The sequence below is a fragment of the Giraffa tippelskirchi genome, chromosome 9 (assembly GCF_054371585.1).
Source record: "Giraffa tippelskirchi isolate mGirTip1 chromosome 9, T2T-mGirTip1v1.2.pri, whole genome shotgun sequence".
Lineage (NCBI taxonomy): Eukaryota > Metazoa > Chordata > Mammalia > Artiodactyla > Giraffidae > Giraffa > Giraffa tippelskirchi.
Genome location: NC_137283.1, coordinates 20,403,686 through 20,426,159, shown reverse-complemented (window position 1 = coordinate 20,426,159; position 22,474 = coordinate 20,403,686). Strand labels below are relative to the sequence as shown.

The 22,474-nt window shown below is 39.9% G+C and overlaps 1 protein-coding gene across 4 annotated transcripts in view; it reads left to right on the top strand.

Moving 5' to 3' along the window:
* Positions 1-316: 316 nt before the first annotated feature.
* The window catches only part of ARL8B (ARF like GTPase 8B), a 49,187-nt gene continuing 27,029 nt past the window's right edge, over positions 317-22,474 (top strand). For all 4 annotated transcript variants that reach the window (XM_081528183.1, XM_081528184.1, XM_081528181.1 and 1 more), the window contains exon 1: positions 317-660. In XM_081528183.1, coding sequence (XP_081384309.1) covers positions 538-660 — 123 coding nt within the window. In that variant the 5' untranslated portion in view covers positions 317-537. The remainder of the gene's footprint in view (positions 661-22,474) is intronic.

Here is a 22,474-nt window from a genome sequence, read left to right as displayed (position 1 = left end):
ATGTGCTAGAGTTTAATCACTTCCCTACTGATAAACACGTGTGGCTTCCATCTTTTGTTACGTAGGACAGGGATTTTCATGATGAAACCCCCAGAGTTTTGAAGTCTTTCTGCACAGGACCGACAGTCAGTAAACAGTTGTAGAGAAAATGAATGATGAATGAATCAACAGGAATGAGCCAAGGAGTATAGTAGGAAAGGAGCCCAAGGGAGGCACGCTGGTGCACGGTGCTGCACGGAGGCTCCACCAGGTGGCGCTGCAGGCGGCGGGCGCGCCTGGCCGGACGGGCCTTGCCGCTCCTGCCGTGGGCGCCGGCGGCGGCGCGGGGACGAGCGTGGGGGTAGGGCGAGTCATATGACCCGCTCGGCTTCCTGGCTCCGGCCGCCGCCGCCCGCCAGTGTCCGCCTGTGTCGCGCCGGGGCCCCGAGGAGCCGTTGAGGGGGGGGTCCGGGCCGAGGCCCGCTCGTGTGGAGGTCGTCGCCGCCGCCGCTGCCCGCCCGCTCGCCCGTCCGTCCGTCCTCCCTCCCGGCCGCCATCATGCTGGCGCTCATCTCCCGCCTGCTGGACTGGTTCCGCTCGCTCTTCTGGAAGGAGGAGATGGAGCTGACGCTTGTGGGGCTGCAGTACTCGGGCAAGACCACCTTCGTCAATGTCATCGCGGTGAGTGCTCTCCCGCTTACCCTTCTGGGGCGCCGCAGCCCGCGAGTCCGGCCCGGCGTCTGCTCGAAGGCCGGGCTGGTGGGGGGGGGGTCCCCGGCAGCGCGGCGGGGCTTTTGGGAGTGTGCGTGTCGGGGGAGGGGGCAGCTGTGCTGGTCGCCTCCCCGAGGGTCAGGACCTGGAGTTTCCCGCGTGTTGGTGGCTGAAGTGTATCGGTGAGGTCGGCGGTTGAAGGGTTATTCCCATTTAGTCGTCTTCTTCCAAGCGCCGTGTCCTCGGCGCGGCCGGGGTTTGGAAAGGGTGTCATTGGACTTGTCACATTTTTAAGGCGCTTGGGGGGACTGGGATTTCCTTCGGGGTTGGTCTTTGCGGGCCGCGGAGGGTTTAACTTAAGCTTGTCACTTTCCCGAAGGGTGGGATTTGGCGAGTCCGTGTGTCCCGTGAGAAAGCCTAAAATAATTGAGCTTGTCTCAACTAGCCACTCGGGACGGAGAGCGCCATTGTGAGGCAAGCAGGGGACCAGTGTGGGTTCATCCCTGAATTCTTTGGGCAGCTTGTCGCTTGTAATTCAGTTAATTGGTTTTTCTCACCCGTTCCCCGAGGGGCCGAGTAGATTGTGCTGCGTTCCCCGGTAAAGCTAAGACAGACATTTTCAGCCAGTTCATAATAGTGCACAGCTTTTATTTTTTTAATTAATTTGTTAATTTGAAATATAGTTGATTTACAAGTGCACCGTTTTTATTAAGCCAAGAAGTTGGGTGGGTGGGTGCGTGGGGTTTCTGTATTTCTAGAGCTAATTGTTCTCGTCTAGGAGATAAGATTTGCAGTCAGCATAAAGTTGGAAAAGAGGTGTTGATCTTCTGTAATGATTTTTCTTACATAAAGAGAAAGGAAGGGACTGGGTAGAAACAGCTCATTTCACGCCCAGGGAATGAGTATCTGGGAGGGAAAGAAATTGCCCTGGGAACCTATATGCAATGTGGTGTTTATTCATCGGTGATTGAGGGAAGGAAGGAGGATAATTAAATCTTGCTCGTTTGGTTGGCAGGGGAAGGAATACGAGTGAACGATTCTCGTCAGTCTTCATTTAGAGCCCAGGAGTTGCCGTGACTCAGTCTTAGCTGATAGGGACTTGAGCTTGTCGGGGATGAACTTTCGAGCTACTCCAAAGAGAGATGGCAGCAGTTTCTCGCCCGTTTAGATGATGGGTGAAATCCTTATTTTATAGGCGACTAGCTGTCCAACTGGTTTGGTAACTGGAATGATTCAAACACGCCTGTCTTGTTGGAGGACACAACTTGTGTAACTTGTGACTCTTAGTCCTTGCAGTTATAGAGCGACAGGAAGGAGAAGTAGAGATGAGCACACATCCAAACTTCCTTTGAGGAATATTGCATATAAGCATAAGGAAAACTTTCCTACTTGTTTGGCTCTTGTAATATTATTGGGCCGGAGGCTTGAGATGACTATCTTTTCTACAGGCCTAGAAGAGTGGAATGGATATCTAATACCACTAAAATCAGTAAGAAAAAACTTCAGGCTTTGGCTAAGTATCCATATGCAGACTCTTCTATGATGTGGAAAAGATAAGCTGAGCTCATTTAACTCTAAATTTTCTGATACTGTTTTGGGATAAGAATTGGCGTCTCTTCCTAAATCCTCTCTTTTTGAGAAGACTTAATTACAGTGTTTTGTAGGCTTATTACTACACTCAATTGTATTTGTTACAGAGAACGAGAAAAAATCTTTTACTAAAAAGATTTCAGTAAATCTCGAGGAACTTCTGAAACCATAATCTCGATTTTCATGCTTGTGTGTTTAGTAGACAGTTTAGCTTGACATAATGAGCATGAACTTTGAAGTCAAACAATCCTGGATTTGCAATCTGGCTCTGCCACTTAGCAGCCTTGTATCCTCTTTCAGTCCTTGCTTTCCCATCTATTAAGAGGAGTTAATAATAGGTTTCTTACAGAGTTGCTGTGAGTGCATGAAATGACAGATGTTAAGTGATTAGCATCATGTCTGCCCATAGAAGGGGCTAGATAAATGGTAAATGCTGTATTATTTGTAGTGGGTACCGTCGTTTAATGCAGATACTGTATTTTGAAAAATATTTAGAAGGGCATTAGCTGGGGTCCTTCCTTTGCATTTGTGTAGGTATTCAAATGTGGACTGCTGTAGTGGATTCATGGATCATGACAAGTAATCACAGCATGTCCTCCCTCTCCCCATCTGTTAACATCTGGAAAGCTGTTGAACTCAAAGTGAACTATTATTTTAACGTTAGACTCTTATTTTTGTTTCGTTTTGGTCAAGCTGTGCAGTTTGGAGGATCTTAGTTGCCTGATCAGGGATTGAACCCTGACCCTTGGCAGTGAGAGCTCTGCATCCTAACCACTGGACTGCCCGGGAATTACCTAGACTCTTCTTTCTGAATGATATAATGTGGGTTGCAGATGCAGTGTTAGTCACTCAGTCGTGTCTGACTCTGCGATCCCATGGGCTGTAGCCTGCCAGGTTCCTCTTTCCATGGAGTTCTCCAGTCAAGAATACTGGAGTGGTAGCCATTTCCTTCTCCAGGGGATCTTCCCAACCCACGGATCAAACGCTGGTCTCCCACATTGCAGACGGATTCTTTAACATCTGAGCCACCAAGAAAGACCATAATGTGACTATACTGTGACTACCAAGAAAGACCATAATGTGACTATAAAGTCACCATAATGTGACTAGGTTCTGTTAAGAAAAAATCGTGACTGTGATTGCCTGTGGCCTTCAAGATGCTGGAAAAAAGTTGTCAGTTACTAAGTCCTGTCTGACTCTTTTGCGACCCCGTGGACGCCCGCCAGGCTTCTCTGTCAATGGGGTTTCCCAGGCAAGAATACTGGAGTTGGAGATGGAGATGGGTTGCCATCTCCATCTCCAGGGGATCTTCTGACCCAGAGATCAAACTCGGGTCTCCTGTGTTCGCAAGTGGATTTCTTACTGCTGAGCCACCAGGGAAGCCTGGAAAAAAGAGACCTCAGTAAATTTTATGCCTTTTTTTTTTTTTTTTTTTAACCTCAAGCTTTAACCTAATCTGTGGTTCTTATATATCGAGGTTGAGGAAAAAGTTAGTAATCTATAGTGAATTTACAGAGTTTTAGATAGAAACAGTGTGTCTAAAACAGTAAATTTAGCTTTGTTTTTAAAAAATCAACTGCATTATTCTTTGAATAAAATGATTTATAGACTCAGAGATTCAGATGTCTTGAACACTGTGTGTCACTTTAGAAAGATGGCCATTTATTTCTCAAATTCAAAGTAATTTTCCAGGTATGAAAAGCTTCAGGTGAAACTGGGTTTCTTAGGTAAAAATCAACTTTTTGTAAACATCAAATTAAAATGTGGCTACGTATACTGCCTTACAAGTTAAGAATACTGAGAGGTGTTACTTAACTTACTGTAGAGGTTTGTGAAGCTGAATTACTGATAAGTAGGGTTTGGTCTGGTTTGAAATGAGGCAGTTTGCTTACAGAGAGCCTTAGTCCTCAAATTCATATTCTTATGGTTTTAAACCCCAAGTGATGCTTCATGTAATCTGATTTTATGTGGAGACATTTAATATATATTGTGTTCTCTTTGTTTTGAACCTTTAAAAAAAAACACCTCCAAGTCTTTAATTTTTGATTATTGTTAGAAAATGAAATACTGCCCATTGCTAAGGATTATGGCAGTTATTACATAATAAATCATGTGTCTTGTGTGTGTAATTTATGTTGAGTAACCTTTACTCTTAACTGAGACTCTTAGATGGGTTATAGGATAGTTACGAAGAAATGTTTGATAGGATTTACCAAAATGGATGAGATCAGTTTTATAGACATTGTATATTTTTGAAAGTAGTAGTATTATAAAAATTTCTCTACATTTTTGTGAAGTGTTGAAGCTCAAAGGTTAATCAAAGGAAAAGTTTATTACTCCTGAGAATTACGAAAAGGAGATACTTGGAAAGGTTGTAGAAATTTGGACCTAGAATAATTTTTTTAAGTTTGTTAAAAAAAAATTAAGTGGTCTATTATCCTCATTTTATAGATGTAGCCAGGAGATCCAGAAAGATTAAGTGAAATTCCTAAGGCTAATTAGTAGCAGAGAGAAAATTAGAACCCAGGGCCAGTGCATTTTCTCCTTACCTGCCTCTGTAGATCTACCTGAGATTAGAATCATAGAGCTGTGAATTGGAAGATCTTAATTCCTTAAATATCTATTTTGAATATAAACATACTCCTCTTACCAGTATGAATAGCATTTTAAATCCAACATCTTAAGCGTATTGACTACCATTTGAGGGCTACACATGCATGCACACACACAAACACAGTGTTTGTGTGTGTGTGTGTGTGTATGTATGTGTGTATTTGAAGACATGAATTAGGGGAAAGAATGATCTGCCCATCAATTAGGGCCAAGTACGCACACAGGAACAGTGGACAATTATTATGTTTGGACTTTTAAATAACTGGCTAACAGGCGTTGTTGGGCTATTGAACTATGTTTGTTGTTATTGTTTAGTTGCCAAGTCCTGTCAGACTCTGCAACTCCATGGACTGTAGCCCACCAGGCTCCTCTGTCCATGGGATTTTCCAGGCAAGAATACTGGAGTGGTTTGCCATTTCCTTCTCCAGGGGATCTTTCTGACCCAGGAAACAAATCTGCATCTTCTGCATTCACAAGTGGATTTTTTACCACTCAGCCACCACAGAAGCTGAACTATGTTTAATATCTTTATAAACGAGAAATAATTCTGTGATCAGAATGTTTCTAATTGAATTACTCTGGGGTAAGAATGCCAAAACTAGTTTTTATATTCACCTGTCAAGTTTAGCAAATCTGAACCGTGGCTATAGGAGCTGGCCTTCCGGGTTGCCTTCAGATAGAGATTGGGAATTGTGAAACAGGAAGCAACTTGCTATGGAGCATTTCTTCAAACTTCTTTATCCTCTTCCCCTCACCCATTATTTTTTCCATTGCAGGCTTAGAATCCCAGAGCAAAATGTTCTTGTTAAGAAGTCGTTAAGAGTGCATTAAGGCATTTTAAATTACTACCTTAGAGGATATTTCACAACTTAAGGCACTTACTAAGTTTCTCAAATGTTAAGTTTCTTTTAAGATAAATAATGTCACTGAACATGGATACAAAATTCAGTGTACTATAAAAAATAGTTACTTACTATTTTTAGAAGATTTTTTTTCTAATTATCAAACTATCACAAAGTCATTAGTAGAAATTTGGAAAGAATACTATAACATAGAAACCACTCGTTATCCCCACCATCCAAGGTTAATTACTGTCAGCATATCAAAGTATTTTATTTCCTTTTCATCTTTTTTTAAAAAAATGTGTATATCCAAACACTTTTTTTTTTTTAAGTTTTGAGATACTATTTATAATGTTTGTATCCTGGTTTGTTTTAATTATTGTGTACACGTTCCTCTGTTCTAAAACCATCTTTAATGCCTTCATAATTTATTCTGTTATAGTGTATCTTGTGGACATACCATAATGTATTCGATCATTTCCTCATTATTGGACATTTTAGTGGTTTCCAGGATTTTGCTGTTGTACATCAATTTGATCTGCATTTCCTGGGGATGGGTTCCAGAGTTGGCACCACTGAATCAAGGGCATGAACCTATTTCATGTCAAATGGCCAAAATGGTTTTCCAGAAAGTATGTGCTCCTACTTAGAAGGTCTTCTGAACAGATTTTATATACTGTGTAAACTTGGACTTCATTTAAGCACTCTGCCCTGTGGTGTTTCTAGGGCATACTTAGTTTTGTTGTAAAGTTAACCAGCAGTATTTTTAAACTGTCCTATCAGGTAATTGCTCTGTTTGCATGTTTTGAGAACTACCGTTTATGCTTCAGCAACTGCTATGACTAAGACTGTAGAAAACATAATTCCTTTTCAATTTTCTTTTTTTTTTTTTCAATTTTCTTTTTTTAATTGAACTTTTAGGCAACCCATAAAAATACAGCTCATCCCCTTTAGCTATCACAGTTGAGTTTTAAACTTACTGGTGGATTGCATTAGGAGTTTGTATTCCAGAATTATGATGTATTTTCATGCAGTCCTTACCTAATCTTGCCCTGTTATTGTGGGATGCTGCTTTTTGAAGGGAGGGGTGTTAGAAATATTTTTTTCTAAACCAGAGTCTAAAGAAGTTTGCTAGGTAGATCACTTTTTGAAACTACAGCATATGAAATTTTTAAACTTATAACTTGAGTATCATTTATACTTGTAAAAGTTGATTCGTGTCTTTTGAGCTCTTGTATGAAAAAAACAGGAAAAAGAATTAACCTGTTTGCTGAATAGGTCAAAATCAAATGATAATTTAAGGATTTTAGTTTTGCTGACATGGGACAAATCAAAATTGAAATCTGTAATGGAGTAATTTGAGTTCATTTCTTTCTTCAAAGTCAGAACCACAGGTCTTATATTCTATTGTGCTATTTTTTTTTTTTTTAAGGTTATACTGTTTCTTAAATTAGACATTGGATCTGCTATTTGGATCTGATTTCATAGTTTGCCCAGTTTTATCTAATAGAGTAACGTTCTTATTTCATGTCCTGACAGAAACTTTAAAAAAATTAAAATAGTAATAAGCTTTAGGGTTCATTTAGAAATGATTTCCAAGAGTACTGTAATTTTAAAAAATTATAATACTGGCAAAATAATTTTAGGATTCAGGTATCTAAGTAGTGACACCTATCTTGAAAATTGAGGCCTTTTCTCCTAGACTGGGGTTAGAAAAGTAATTGTTTGTTGTTAAAAAGGAAAAATTGAATGATGATTGGCAAACTGATTCTAAAAATGTCCTTTGTACCAATTTACTTGATAGGAATTAGTTAAGCATCCACCAGAATAGTATTATTGTAAGAATATATTTTGAGCCTCAATTTGTTGGCATATGAATGTGGTATAGTTGAGTTTATTTAGAATATGTTTAAATTAAGTGGCTACTTGAGATTTAACATGGCAGGGAGGTTAGGAGTTGAAAGCCACATGATCTAGGTTCACATCCTGACTCTTGTGTTATTTTTGGTAAGTTATTCAACCGCTCAGAATCTGCTTCCTTACTTGTAAAATGGGAATAATAGTCATTTATTAGTGTTACTGTGGGTTAATACTTGTAAAACACTTTGAACAGTGATCAGAATAAGGCGTGTGTTAGCTGCTAGGTTACTGTTTATATAATGTGATCTCCTTGGAAATTCTCTTTATTTGTTCTCTCAAGTATAAAAGTGCCTTAAACACTGCCTGGCACATGCTAGGTACTCAAATGTATTTACCAGTGGACAAACATTGCTTTTAAAATACAAAATTAAGAACAAATGTCTTTATGAACCCATATTCATATTTCAGTGTGTGAAGTGTAGCATAGTTAGGAATGAGAGTTCTGGAGTCTGACAGATTTGGATTTGAATACTGACTTAGCTATACATCACTTTTGTTAGCATCTGTGTTTCATTTTTTCCTCCTTTGTAAAAAGTAGTTAGTCAAAGAACTGCCTCCTGGAGAGGCTCTCGGCGTTCAACGAATGTTTATGAAGTGCTTAGCCTTGTGCTTAGCACTGTGCCTTGTACATAGAAAGCACTCAATAAATGGTAACTAAAAAAATGGTGACTGCTGTGTGTCGGGAGTAATGTTAGGTGTAATCATCAGCTTTATGTTAAATTCCTGTTTAGATTTCTCTTGATTATATTTAACTGTAGCTTTTGTTTAGGAAGTACGCTTTTGTTTTAATTGTTGGAAAAATCTTGAACATGTTATATTTTATCATGTTGAATTTTTTTGATAGCTGAAGTGGGCTGGTAGGAAAATGTTTTAGCCTCCTGGATAGGCTAGTAATTTTTGATGGACCTACTTGTATAATTCTGTGTGTGTGTGTGTGTGTGTGTGTGTGTGTGTGTGTGATTGCAGTTTTTGTTGTGAGAACAGTCTGAACTGGGAATTGGAAATATGAGTTGTTCTTTCGTTTGTCCTACCACTGACTAATGGCAGGACTGGGGCCAACTCATGTAACTTCTCTGTTCTTCAATTTTGATGCTTCTAAAGAGTGAATAAGCACTGAGAATCTTACTACTTGAGAGTGTAGTGGTGTTTTCTTACACCTGGAATTGGACCTTTTACTCAGAGACCAGAGAATAAAATGAAAGTATAAGGCTCCAATATAAGGTAGTTCTAAGGTCTCAGCCTCTTCCCAAAAGAAAAATTGAGATGTAAGAGGTGGAAAGGTAGGTTGAACCTAATAGGAAGAAAAGAGGGGTCCTTTTGAGTTGTACCTGCCATCTACAATATAGGTATCCTGTACAAGTGTATGCACAGAAGACAATTTTAATTTTGGACAAGACGATAGTATTGTTTCTTGCATGTGTTTGTTGTAATTTTTAAGCCAGGATTTAAGGGTCAGGTGGGTTTAAATCACCAAGTCCCAACAGACAATAGTGTATTTGTGTTGGCCTGTTCCCCTAGATGAGACGTGGGCTGTGTAGACTGCATGCAGACTGGGCCAGAAAGGGCTTTTGGCAGAGTTTCCTCTCTTAAGGTGCCTTAAGGACTGGTTTAGATACTCATAACTAGGCCTACTTTTTCTTTACTTTTTTCTTGAAAGGTCATTTTGTCTGGAGAATGGTTTAGCAAATGGATAGATTTGGTCATTTCTGAATAGAAGGAAATTGAGTGGAGGAAATTCACTTTTTTCCCCTTCCAAAATCTACCTGTTTCACTCCACTAGCTGTTGGTTTCCTTATTTCAATCTTATTTCTTTATTCAATGGCTGAATTAAAAACCTTAAACAATGGGGAGGAGTAGGAGGGAGACTCAAGAAGGAGGGGATTTATGTGTACTCATAGCTGATTCACATTGTTATACAACAGAAACCAATTCAACATTGTAAAACAGTTAATTTCCAATCAAAAATTTGAAACACCAAGAAACCTTAGAATGTTTGTTTTTTATAAAAAATACCCCAAATCCATATTGTTTAAATAGTGCTGATGCAAATAGGAAATAATAATAATAATAGTACCATTAAGGTTTAATTACTGTTAATATTAAGCTGGATATCCATCATATTTTCCCCCATCCCTTTGTATATACAAATATATACTTTTAAAAATTGACATAGTTGACATGTAACATGAATTTTGGGTGTGTAACAATGATTCTGTGTTTGTACATATTGTGGAATAATCACCACAGCAAATCCAGTTCACATCACTAACATCACTAGCCTTAGATCATTACAGTTTTTTTTCTTGTGATGATTAATTCTCAGCTACTGCAAATATACAGTACAGTATTCTTAACTATAGTCACATTTCTGTACGTGGCACCTCATGACTTATTATGTATTTTGTAATTGGAAGTTTGTGTCTTTTGATCTCCTTTGGTCTGGTCCCAATCCCATCTGTTCTGTGCCTGCAAGTTTGGCTTGTTTTGCTCTTTGCTTTAGATGCCATGTTTGTGTCTTCTCTGTGTGACTTCCTTCACTTAGCATAATGCCTGGTACATGCTTTCTTAACAACAGTGATGGGATCATGCTGTACCGACTGAGCGGTCTCGTGTAGTCTCATGTAGTCTCGTGTAGTCTGTCTATTTGATTTACCTTCTGTCATGGTGATAGGTGACTCCGGTTCAGTCAGTTCAAGGCAGAACTCTTGATCTCTTCCTCTCTCAATCCAAGGATGGATATCTTCCCCAGTCAGGATTGAACATATTACCTCCATCATAATTTTCACCACACTTATACCACCGTCAGAAGTTATCTTGCTTTTTGTCTTCTTCTGTTTTCTGAATATAAGTTCCGTAGGGGCTTTTTCCTTTTTTCAATGCTGCATCCCAAAGCAAAGAATAGTGCCTGGCACATAATAAGCTCTCTAAATGTTGAGTAAATGAATGAATGAATGTAACAGTAAACTAGTCTGTTCTGTTACACTCAAACTGTGTGCAAGGCATTGTGGTAGGAGATTATTTATAAATGTACCAGACAAGGTATAGGTTAGAAATATTAACTGTCTTAAAATTTTCTCATAATGCTCTGGAAATCTCCCTACCCTCACGGAAGACATCAGGGGAGTTCTAGAAAGAGAGTTCTAGAAAGGCAATTTGCTGGCTTTTGATGGGACCATGCTGAGACTGGCTGTCAAGCTAAGCTTTGATTAAAGTAGTTTTCAGTCATTCAGTAGTTATTTGAGGCATTGTTCTAGGCAGCATATGTATAATGAAGAACAAAACCAACATATTTCCTTCCCTTCTGGAGCTTCCAGTGCCATGAAGGAACAGTAGGAGAAGCAAAGGAGAAGCAGAGACACGTGTGAGGGCAAAAACTTGTGTCAGATTAATTATGACCCATGTGAGTGCATGCGCAGTTGTGTCTAATTCTCTGCGACCCCACAGGACTGTAGTCTGCCTGCATGAAGGAGAGAAACAAAAGACTGGAAAAATAGGCTGAACTAGTTCACAAAAAGCCTTGACTAAATTTGAATCTGTAGGCATGGGGAGGCATTGAAGATTTTTGTTCAAGAATGAAGAACTGTGTTTCCAAAGGATTAACTTAGTAGCAATGTAGAGACCATCAAAAAGTTATCAGCTTATTACAGGGATCTAGTTGAGAGAGAAGGCAGTGGGGATAGGGAGTCGGGGAAAGTAGAGAGCATTATTGTGAAAGTGGGGTGAGCACAGTTGAGCAGTTGAATCTGATGGGTCGAGCAAAGGGAAATTTATAGTCAAAGACCTTTTTAAGGATTTAAGTGACTGGTGGGAAATGTGATTGTGCGATGAACAAGTAGCCCATATGGGGTAGAGAAGAGAGGGTGTGGGTGAAGAGAAGGGGATGCGTTGATTATAAAATGTTAATGATATAAAGGGAACGATGTTGGGGAATTAGTGCTATGTTTAAGTACAGTGGAACTAAAACTGAGAATTGAAATTTCATTCCATGTCTTGCCAATGTTTTGTACACAAGGACCAAGCAGGGTATGTCCATTTCTTTGAATTGCAGTTGGACTATCTTGACTTATTTTTGGTGCTTAGGGACGTTAACCTGTGCCCAGAATGCAGGCCGTCCATAACAGGTTCTTTAGACAGCTGAATTCAGTGACTCAGACTCTTTTATAGTCTTGGAAGCTTTTGCTGCTTAAATTGAAGGGGATATTTCTGTCCCTGGAACATACTTGGTTTCTTCTGGAGAGAAAAGTCCGTATGTGTTATTTGTGTGCTTTCAACATGCAGGGCTGGATGAAGCACAAGCTGGAATCAAGATTGCCAGGAGAAATATCAATAACCTCAGATATGCAGATGACACCACCCTTATGGCAGAAAGCGAAGAGGAACTAAAGAGACTCTTGATGAAGGTGAAAGAGAGTGGTGAAGCTGGTTTAAAACTCAACCTTCAAAAAACGAAGATCCCATCCAGTCCCATCACTTCATAGCAAATAGATGGGGAAACAGTGGAAACAGTGGCTGATTTTATTTTGGGGGGCTCCAAAATCACTACAGATGGTGACTGCAGCCATGAAATTAAAAGACGCTTGCTCCTTGAAAGAAAAGCTATGACCAAGCTAGACAGCATATTAAAAAGCAGAGACATTACTTTGCTGACAAAGGTTTGTCTAGTCAGAGCTATGGTTTTCCAGTAGTCATGAGTGAATGTGAGAAAGGGAGAAGATGAAGTCACTCAGTTGTATCCGACTCTTTGTGACCCCATGGACTGTAGCCTACGAGGTTCCTCCATCCATGGGATTTTCCAGGCAAGAGTACTGGAATGGGTTGCCATTTCCTTCATCAGGGGATCTTCCCGACCCAGAAATCGAATCCGAGTCTCCCACGTTGCAAGCAGACGCTTTTACCGTCTGAGCCACCAGAGAAGTGGATGTGAGAGTTGGACCATAAAGAAGGCTGAACGTTGAAGAACTGATGCTTTTCAATTGCGTGTTGGAGAAGACTCTTGCGAGTCCTTTGGACTGCAAGGAGATCCAACCAGTTCATATAAAGGAGATCAACTCTGAAAATATAGTAGAAAGACTGATGTTGAAGCTGAAGCTCCAATACTTTGCCCACCTGATGTGAAGAGCTGACTCATTGGAAAGATGCTGGGAAAGATTGGGGGCAGAAGGAGAAGGGGATAAGATGGCTGGATGGCATCTCTAATTCGATGGACATGAGTTTGAGCAAGCTCCGGGTGATGGTGAAGGAGAGGGAGGCCTGGTGTGCTGCAGCCCACGGGGTTGCAAAGAGTTGGACATGACCGAGCAACCGAACAACAGCAACAGCAACAAACATATAAAGGGCATCTGGTCTTTTGTGATTTAAGTTGGAATTTTTCTTAGGTTTTGGGTAAGCTTGTGGATAATATTGGGCTCAGAATATCATTTTTTCTCTCTGTTATTTTACTGTGTAGTTGCAAAGACAGAGTGTAATCTTCAGTCCTCATATCTCAGGCTGTTTGATGTTTACTTAGAAACTCACTTGGTGTGGTCTGTCGTGGATATGTGGTGCTCGTAGGGCTCACAGACACCAGTTCATTTTGGAACATGTGGACATTACCATAAAACAAGACAAGAAATGGCTGTGCCAACAGCACCATGTCATTCTCGATGGTAGTTAACACGAAGAATGTTCCTAAACTTCCTACTGTTTCTTTATCATCCTTTCCCTTTATCTCCATTACACAGGGCATTCAATAAAAATCTTTTCATTTCATTTATTTAGTTAAGGAAACTTTTAAGAAGTGCTTTCACACACAAGGTGCTGTACTTTTTTATTGGCTCATTTGTTGAGTGGATATTAATTATGTAAGGTAAAGAGAGGTGTAATAACACAGGTTTTAGATAGAGCTGGAATTCAACTTCAAATCTCAGGTTGAATGTCCTGTTCCATAAAAACGGTGAGCTGTCACGAATCCATGTTTACAGACAAATCCTTTAGACTTGCTTTGCGGCCTGATAAGTACTGCTCTTCGAAGCCCTGCAGCTGAGACTGGTTTGGAAAACACATGTGATCTTGTGGGGGTCCATTTGCAGTTTTAGCTTTCTTTGGCTGTTTGTTGCTGTATGCTTTAAGTCTGCTTTATTAGTCCCTATTTTATTGTTCCTAAGAGCATTTCTAAATCGTAGTGTTGTGTTGTGCTTTTGTGAGACTTCAGGCGGGGTCTTAAATTTGCCAGTGAAAATCAGCAACGTGGATATGGGGAGAAGGATGGAGGCAGCGGCCCTTTGGAGTACATGTTGGACTCTGGTAATGAAGGAGAATGAGACACCCGTTCTTTTTGGGCCTGCACCTTTCTTTCTTGGACTGCAGTACAGTTTTTATCTCCCAGTGTTCCTTTTCCCTTAGATGACTCTGTCTTACATATTGTTTAGGTCCCACATCTGTGAACCCTTGCCCCAGCTCTTCTCCCAGGGAAAGTTAATTGTCTCTTGCTCTGTTTTCATAGTACTCTGTATTTATGCCAGTTATCTGTTCATTTATGCCTACTTCGAGACTGTAAGCTTCCTTATTATTATTATTTTGGCCCCTAAGTGTAGCTCTGGGCCTGACTCAGTAGGTACTTCATAATTATTGACCTAACAGAGTGAAGCAGAGATGGGTCATGTTTAAATATGTTGGATCAGACCTGCCTAAATTTGAATTCTTGATCTGCCCAAGTTCTGTGACCCCCTCAAAGCTTCAGTTTGCTCATTGGCAATTTGGGAGTGACCCGAGGTATCCCACGCACTCATGGTATGAGGTAAGATAATCAGCACAGTCCCTGGCATAGAGTGCTCTACGGCTGGTAATTATCACTGTGGTTGATGTGACATTTGGGGAATCAGACAGGGGCTTGTGCTCCAGTTAAATGGTAGGTGACATGGAAACCCCTCACTCCTGATGTGAGCACTGAGTAGGGATCCTGTTTCAGTGACTCCCAAGTTTTAGGGTAGAGGTGTGTAGTGGGCTCAGAGGACCAGTTTCTGAATGTTGACGTAAGTTTTCCATTATTGTGAGAGAGAAACTAAAATAACAGACTATCCATTGCCATAATCCACTATAGATGTGCTAGGATGTTTGGAGTAACCCTTTGAAAATTTGCTAGTCTGTTTGGTTTGTCTTCCTGTTTGTAACTTTGTGGTCATGGTGGAAGAGATTCTGATTGCTCTAAGTTGCTATTGTATTGCACACACTAGTAGATTACTAACATAGTATCTATTGATGTTTACAACCTCTCAGTTGACCATTAAGTGTGTATTTTGTTGTTGCTGTTGTTGAACATCCTAACATTGGTGTCAAGCTTCTGTACAAATAATGACCCTTGCCTATCAAATAACCCTCAAATGCCCGAAGTATTTTTTTTTAACTGGAGTGTAGTTGCTGCACTCGAAGTATTATATTTGGGTAGAGAGTAACATTATGGCTTTGAAATTTAGATCTGGGTTCAGATTCCAATTTTGCCATTATTTAGCTGAGTATGTGATCTTGAGACCTTGATTTCTGATTTCCTTTTCTGTAAAATGAGGCCAGTAAAATGAAAGATGTTGTGCCACTATTGTTATTTTTAGTTATTAATAGAGTAAGCCAACAGCATGTATCCTAGCTAGTAACGAATATGTTCTTGATGCAGTAAACACATATAACTGGAGAATATTCTTGTTACTTCAGTCTCTTTCTGCACTTTCAGTTCCCTGCCAAACTCCCCACCCGGATGGTAGTAAGTGGGGTTGTAGACAGCTCCTGAAGGAAGAATGCTGTTAGCATCTTAGAAGGCGCTGCAGTTGGGACCTGAGCAGTGTGCAGTGACTCGGTGTTTCATGCGTGGCCGTCATTTAAGAGCTGCATTTCAGTATGAAGCAATTCTGATAATACTGACTGCGCTAATGGAAGCACTTGACAGTGGGTAATGTTTCTCTGGGGACACCCAGAGAGCCAGAGGGTAAAACATAACCATTGACAGAGTATGTATTCAGACCATGGCATTTTGTGCAGCCATGCCACTGTACCGCAAAACTGGTAAATGTTGAATCAGAGATGTCTCTACTGATAGGCAGATAAACAGATAGCTCAAAGAATTGATATACTCTAGTTTAAAACGTTGAGGCAGTATTACTGACTTTATTTTTTTAAAAGGTAAACAGTGCTACTAAACATTTTACAGTGGGGGAAGACAAAGCAATCCACACGATGTTATTAGAGGGTGAGATAAGGTTGTAAATCCACAAGGCTGGAAAATTTTACAAGTAGGCAATAAAGGGCTAGTAAATTAAAACCCATGTTTTAATGTATCCTAAGGATAGGTCTCACAGTTTGTTTTTTTAGAGTCTGACATCACAATTGTGTTTAGAAACATTTTCTCGCCTCCACTACTGGTGTCAAGAATGTCTCAGCTAGTCCTTAAAAGATAAGGGAGGCTTGCCCATTTTATGAAATAAAATAAATAAATGCAGGGTTTCAGCAGCTTCATTTATGCCTTCCAGATGGAGAAGGAAACTGATAAGAGATGATGCGTGTGCTGTCATCCGGCGTGATATGCTGCATCCTTGGTTATATTTAGAGAAGTTTTCACTCTAACATTTTAAGGGTTCCAAGTAGCAGTAAGAGTCGTGGGTTAAATTCTAAACTAGGAGACAGTTTCTTGGTACTTTCTCAGTAATTGGCATTTGTTTAATTGCAGATCTAAAAAGTCGCTAATGGATATTACAGTTTCAGTGAACAGTGAAATTTGTTTCCCTGGAAATAGAAGGAGGCAGACTCAGAAAATTGTGTTAAATGCTGTCAACAGTTACATGGCCCAGAAAAACACCCGTATAACTTCCCTTAAAGAAATGGAGATGAACAGGAAGCAAAAGTAGTTAACAGATATTATTGGACCTGGGAGTTCTGAATGAGTCGGTTCAATTCCTCACGGGTGTTTTGTCTAAGAGAAATTAGGGCAGTTTGCGACACAGAGCTGATGGCCTTCCTAGCCATGTTCTTTCAGAGGTGGCGGTGGTCATGGCATCATCTTCCTATACAGGATGTGATTAATTGTTTTCTTCACTTTGGGGACCATGTGTGGCAGTTTTAAAAATAATGCTCTCGTGGTGCCTCATGGATAAGTTCCAACACAGATTAATCTTGTCTTTAATTCTTTATGTAGTGAATGTTGAAACAGATTTTAACACTGCTTAAAACTGAAGCATGGGTACGGTCAGAAGAGAAAAGACTCTCAGAGAAGCAGCTCTATATGTGGAACTGTGATGTGCTGCATTTCGAAAATTAGAATTAAGTTCAGAGATGTCACCACTAGAAGCCAAGGGGCTGGGCGTGCCCCCACTCCTCCCCCTCCTCCACCAGCATTTGGTTCGACAGAACTGACAGTTTTGACATCTAGACCATTCAGCATATCATAACCAGGGAGCCGTTCCTCTTCCTTCTTGTTCCTGTCTTACATTTTATATTTATTTTCGGACAGAGTATCAACCTTTGTGTATGTTGTAAACTATTTTTTGGTATCGAGGTAATGCTGGACTTATAGAATGAGTGGGGAAATACTCCTACTTCTTTTATTTTTAGGGGAGAGATTTTGTAGAGTTGGTATTGTTTTGGTAGAATTTCCCAGTGAAACTATCTGGGTCCAGAGATTTCTTTTTAAGATTTAAAATTACTAATTCCATTTCTTTAATAAATTGTTGCTGTTGTTTAGTCGCTAAGTCATGTCCGACTGTTTTGCGACCCTCTGGACTGTAGCCCACCAGGCTTCTGTCCATAGAATTCTCCAGGCAAGAATACTGGAGTGGGGTTGCCATTTCCTTCTCCAGGGGATCTTCCCAACCCAGAGATCAAACCCCATGTCTCCTGTATTTGCAGGCGAGTTCTTTACCACTGAGCCACCAGGGAAGCCCTGTTTAGTAAGTAGAGGACTATTAAAAAGTTTTTCTTCCTGGGTAAGTTTTGGTAGATAGTGACTTTTAAGGAATTGGTCCATTTCACTGGAGTTTTGAATTTGTGTGCAGAGTTCATAGTATTTCCTTATTATCCCTTTACTGTCTGCTGAGTTCAGTAATATCTTCATTGTTGATGTTTGTAATTTTTATCTCCTCTTTTTTCATTGGTCAGTTGTTCATCAGTTTTATTTATCTACAGAGAATCAGCCCTTGGTTCCTTTGATTTATGTCAGAGGATTTTCCGTTCAGTGTTATTAACTACTGCTCTTACTGTTTCCTTCTCCTTGTTTTGGATATTTTTTTCCTCTCTCACCCTGCCTTCCTAGTTTTATTGAGATATAATTGACATAAGCACTGAGTACATTTCAGGTATACAGCATAGTGGCTTAACTTTCATATATTGTGAAATGGTTATCACAAGTTTATGTTATACATGTTATATCATATCTATATACGTTGAGAACCATACCAATGTTATAATTTTTTCTTTCAACCATCAAATATTTTATAGTAAAGAGAAAGTGAACAGTTTATTACATTTACCCAAATATTGCCGTTTCTGTTGCTTTATTTTAATTACTAAACTCTAGGTTTCCTCTGTTAGTTTCCTGTATAGCTGAAGAATTTCCTTGAGTATTTCTTTTAGAGCATGTCTGCCAGGTGCAAATTCTTCCTCTTTTCCTTCGAGAATGTCATTATTATCTTCATTCCTGCGGGCATTTTCACTGAAGGTAGAGTTCCGGGTTGACAGTTCTCCCCCTTCCTCCAGCACTTTTGAATAGACTTTTATTATTTGTGATGAAAAATTCATAATCATTCAAATTGGTATTTTCATGTATCATTTCTCTCTGGGGCTACTTTCAAGATTTTTTTGTCTGATTTCAGCAGTTCAGTTATAATGTATCTGTGTATGGATTTCTTCGAGCTTACCCTGCTTTGGGTTGGTTGCACTTCTTGAATCGCTTTCACCAAATTTTGAACATTTTCAGCCATTCTTCTCTCTCTTTTTCTTTATTGTGTAGTTGGCATACAATGGTTGGTTGTATGATCTGAAGCAAAATGATTAAATATTCATATTCATTGCAAAATGATAACCACAATAAGTGTAGTTAACCTCTATCACCTTTCATAGTTGCCAAAAAACTTTTTCTTCTTGTGATGCGAAGTTTGAAGATTTACTCTGGTCAGCTTTCAAATATTTATACAATACTATTAACTTTTGTCACCATGCTGTACATTATATCCCTATGACTTATTTTATAATTGGAATTTTGTAACTTTTGACCCATTTCTGGCAACCATTTGTCTGTTTTCTGTATCTGTAAGCTTATATTTTTTGCTGTTTTGTTTTTAGATTCCACATGTGAGATCATTTAGTGTTTGTCTTTGTCTGACTTTTTTCACTTAGCATTACTCTTGAGGTCCACCTGTGTTGTTCCAAATGGCAAGATCTCATTCTTTTTAAAGACTGAATAATGTTCCATTGTTTGTGTGTGTGCAACACATGAGTATATAACTATCAACATTTTAAAAATCTTTTCATTTGTCACTGGATAGGTAGGTTGTTTCCATATCTTAGCTTTTGTAAATAATGTTGCATTGAACATGGAGATACATGTATCTTCCTGAGTTAAAGTCTTCATTTTCTTCAGATAAGTACCCAGAAGTAGAATTGCTGGGTCATATGGTAGTTCTGTCTTTAATTTTTTGAGGGACCTCCATATCATTTTTCAAAGTGGCCAGTAGTGCCAATTAACGTTACAACCAAAAGCAAGAGTTTCGTTTTCTCCAGATCCTTGCCAACACTGGTTATTTGTTGTCTTTTTGATAATAGCCATTCTAACAAGTGTGAGGTGATTTCTTATTATAGTTTTAATTTGCATTTCCTTGATGATTAGTGATACTGAGCACTTTTTCATCTGCCCACTGGCTGTCTGTATGTCTTTGGAAAAATGTCTTCAAATCTTCTGTCCGTTTTTTAACCAGTTGCTTTTTTGCTGGCTGTTGAGTTGTTCAGTTCAGTTCAGTCGCTCAGTCGTGTCCGACTCTTTGCAATCCCATGAACTGCAGCATGCCACGCCTCCCTGTCCATCACCAACTCCCAGAGTCCACCCAAACCAATGTCCATTGAGTCGGTGATGCCATCCAACCATCTCATCCTCTGTCGTCCCCTTCTGCTGCTGCCCTCAATTTTTCCCAGGATCAGGGTCTTTTCCAATGAGTCAGCTCTTCGCATCAGGTGGCCAAAGTATTGAAGTTTCAGCTTCAACATCAGTCCTTCCAATGAACACCCAGCACTGATCTCCTTTAGGATGGACTAGTTGGATCTCCTTGCAGTCCAAGGGACTCGCAAGAGTCTTCTCCAACACCACAGTTCAAAAGCATCAATTCTTCGGTGTTCAGCTTTCTTTATAGTCCAACTCTCACATCCATACATGACCACTGGAAAAACCATAGCCTTGACTAGATGGACCTTTGTTGGCAAAGTAATGTCTCTGCTCTTTAATATGCTATCTAGGTTGGTCATAACTGTCCTTCCAAGAAGTAAGCGTCTTTTAATTTCATGGCTGCAATCACCATCTGCAGTGATTCTGGAGCCTGGAAAAATAAAGTCAGCCACTGTTTCCACTGTTTCCCCATCTATTTGCCATGAAGTGATGGGACCAGATGCCATGACCTTAGTTTTCTGAATGTTGAGCTTTAAGCCAACTTTTTCACTCTCCTCTTTCACTTTCATCAAGAGGCTCTTTAGTTCTTCTTCACTTTCTGCCAGAAGGGTGGTGTCATCTGCATATCTGAGGTTACTGGTATTTCTCCCAGCAGTCTTGATTCCAGCTTGTGCTTCCTCCAGCCCAGTGTTTCTCATGATGTACTCTGCATATAAGTTAAATAAGTAGGGTGACAATCTACAGCTTTGACATACTCCTTTTCCTATTTGGAACCAGTGTGTTGTTCCATGTCCAGTTCTAACTGTTGCTTCCTGACCTGCATACAGATTTCTCAAGAGGCAGGTCAAGTGGTCTGGTATTTCCATCTCTTTCAGAATTTTCCACTGTTTATTGTGATTGTGTGTTGAGTTTTATGAGTTCTTATATTTTGAATATTAACCCCTTACCAGTTATATGGTATGTACATATTTTCTCCTATTTGCTACATTGTTTTTTCATTTTGTTGATGGTTTCTTTTGCTTTGCAAAAGCTTTTTAGTTTGATACAGTTCACACTTGTTTATTTTTGCATTTGTTGCTTTTCATGTTAAATTTAAAAAAATTGTCAGCAAGACCTGTCAGGGAGCTTACTGCCTGTGTCTTTCAGGAGCGCTCCAGTTTTACTTCTTACGTTAAAGTCCTTAATCCACTTTGAATTAATGTTTTCAATATGGTGTAAGATGGTGGTCCAGTTTCATTCTTTGGTCAGTGAGACTGGACCACTTTCCAGGTTTACGGTTGTCCAGTTTTTCCCAGTGCCATCGATTGGAGTGACTGTCTTTCTTACTGTATATCCTTAGCTCCTTTGTTGTAAATTAGTTGTTGACCATATATGCATGGGTTTATCTCCGAGTTCTTTATTCTGTTCCATTGATCTTTGTGGCATTTTATGTGCATACCGTTCTGTTTTGATTACTGCAGGTTTGTAATAGAGTTAGGAATCAGAAAGCGTGATGCCTCTAGCTTTGTTCTTTTTTCTCAAGATGATTTTGGCTATTTGAAGTCTTGTGTGGTACCATTCTTCTTCTCTTATCCTGGGATTTCAGTGACATGAATGTTAGACATTTTTATATTATCTTAAAGATCCTTGATACTCTCTTGACTCCGCATCCCCCCCTCCCCAATCTTTTCTTAGTTCAGCTAATTTCTCTTGATCTATCTTCAGCTTCATTGAGTTTTTTCCCTTTTACCTCCATTCTTCTATTAGCCCATCCAGTGAGGTGGTTTTTTAAAATTTTGGTTATTGTATTTTTCATTTCTAAGATTTCCATTTGCTTCTATTTTATGACTTTTGTTTACCTGCTGAAACTTTCTATTCCATTCATTTCAAGAGTATGTACCCTTCTTGGAGTATGGTTATGATAGCGAGTCATTGTTATTTCCAGTATATTGGTCATCTTGATGTGGGCATCTATTCATTGTCTCTTTCCCTTGCTTGTTGAAATTTTTCTTAATTCTTCACATATTTACTTATTCTGGATACTTAGAAATGGGACTCTGGGTTTTGTTTCAATTCTTTGGAGAATATTTTTTGTTGTTTTGTTTTAACAGGCAGTTGACCCAGTTAGATTCAGGCCATAGGCTCCAATTTGCCTTCTGTGGGTCTTGGTTCTAATGTCAGTCCAGGTTGCAGTAGTGTTTTGGGGGTCATTCCTGCCTGTACACTAATGAGGGGACTGGAGATCTGGCTAGTGGTCTACCTCATAGTTCAGCTCTCAAGGCCTTTGATAAGTTGTTCAGGATCAGATTCACGTATCACAGTTTGAGGATGAGCTCAGGAGTTCGTATACTACTTTATGGGGTCCATTTAGCTAGTCCTTTATGAATCTCTGATACTGTCTGACTCCACCCCCATCTCCACCCCGCTGCTGCCAGAAAGTTGGAGGGGGTGGATGGATAGATGGGTTCAGTCTCACTGCTTTGTTACGGCCTTCCCTCAGCTGAATCTGTCTCAGGGACTAAGTGGCAGAAGAGAGAATGAAGACCCTGCCCAGAAACCTCAACAGGGGTTTCTCCTTCTATTTCTCCCACCACCTCCCTGTCCATTCCACTCCCAAGTACTATTTGGACCACAGTTCCCTTGGTTAGAGAACATTCCCTTCTCTCAAGGTACTTGTCTGGGCATAGCTGCTGTTAGGTGCTCATGGCTTCCAGACTTGATTTGTCTG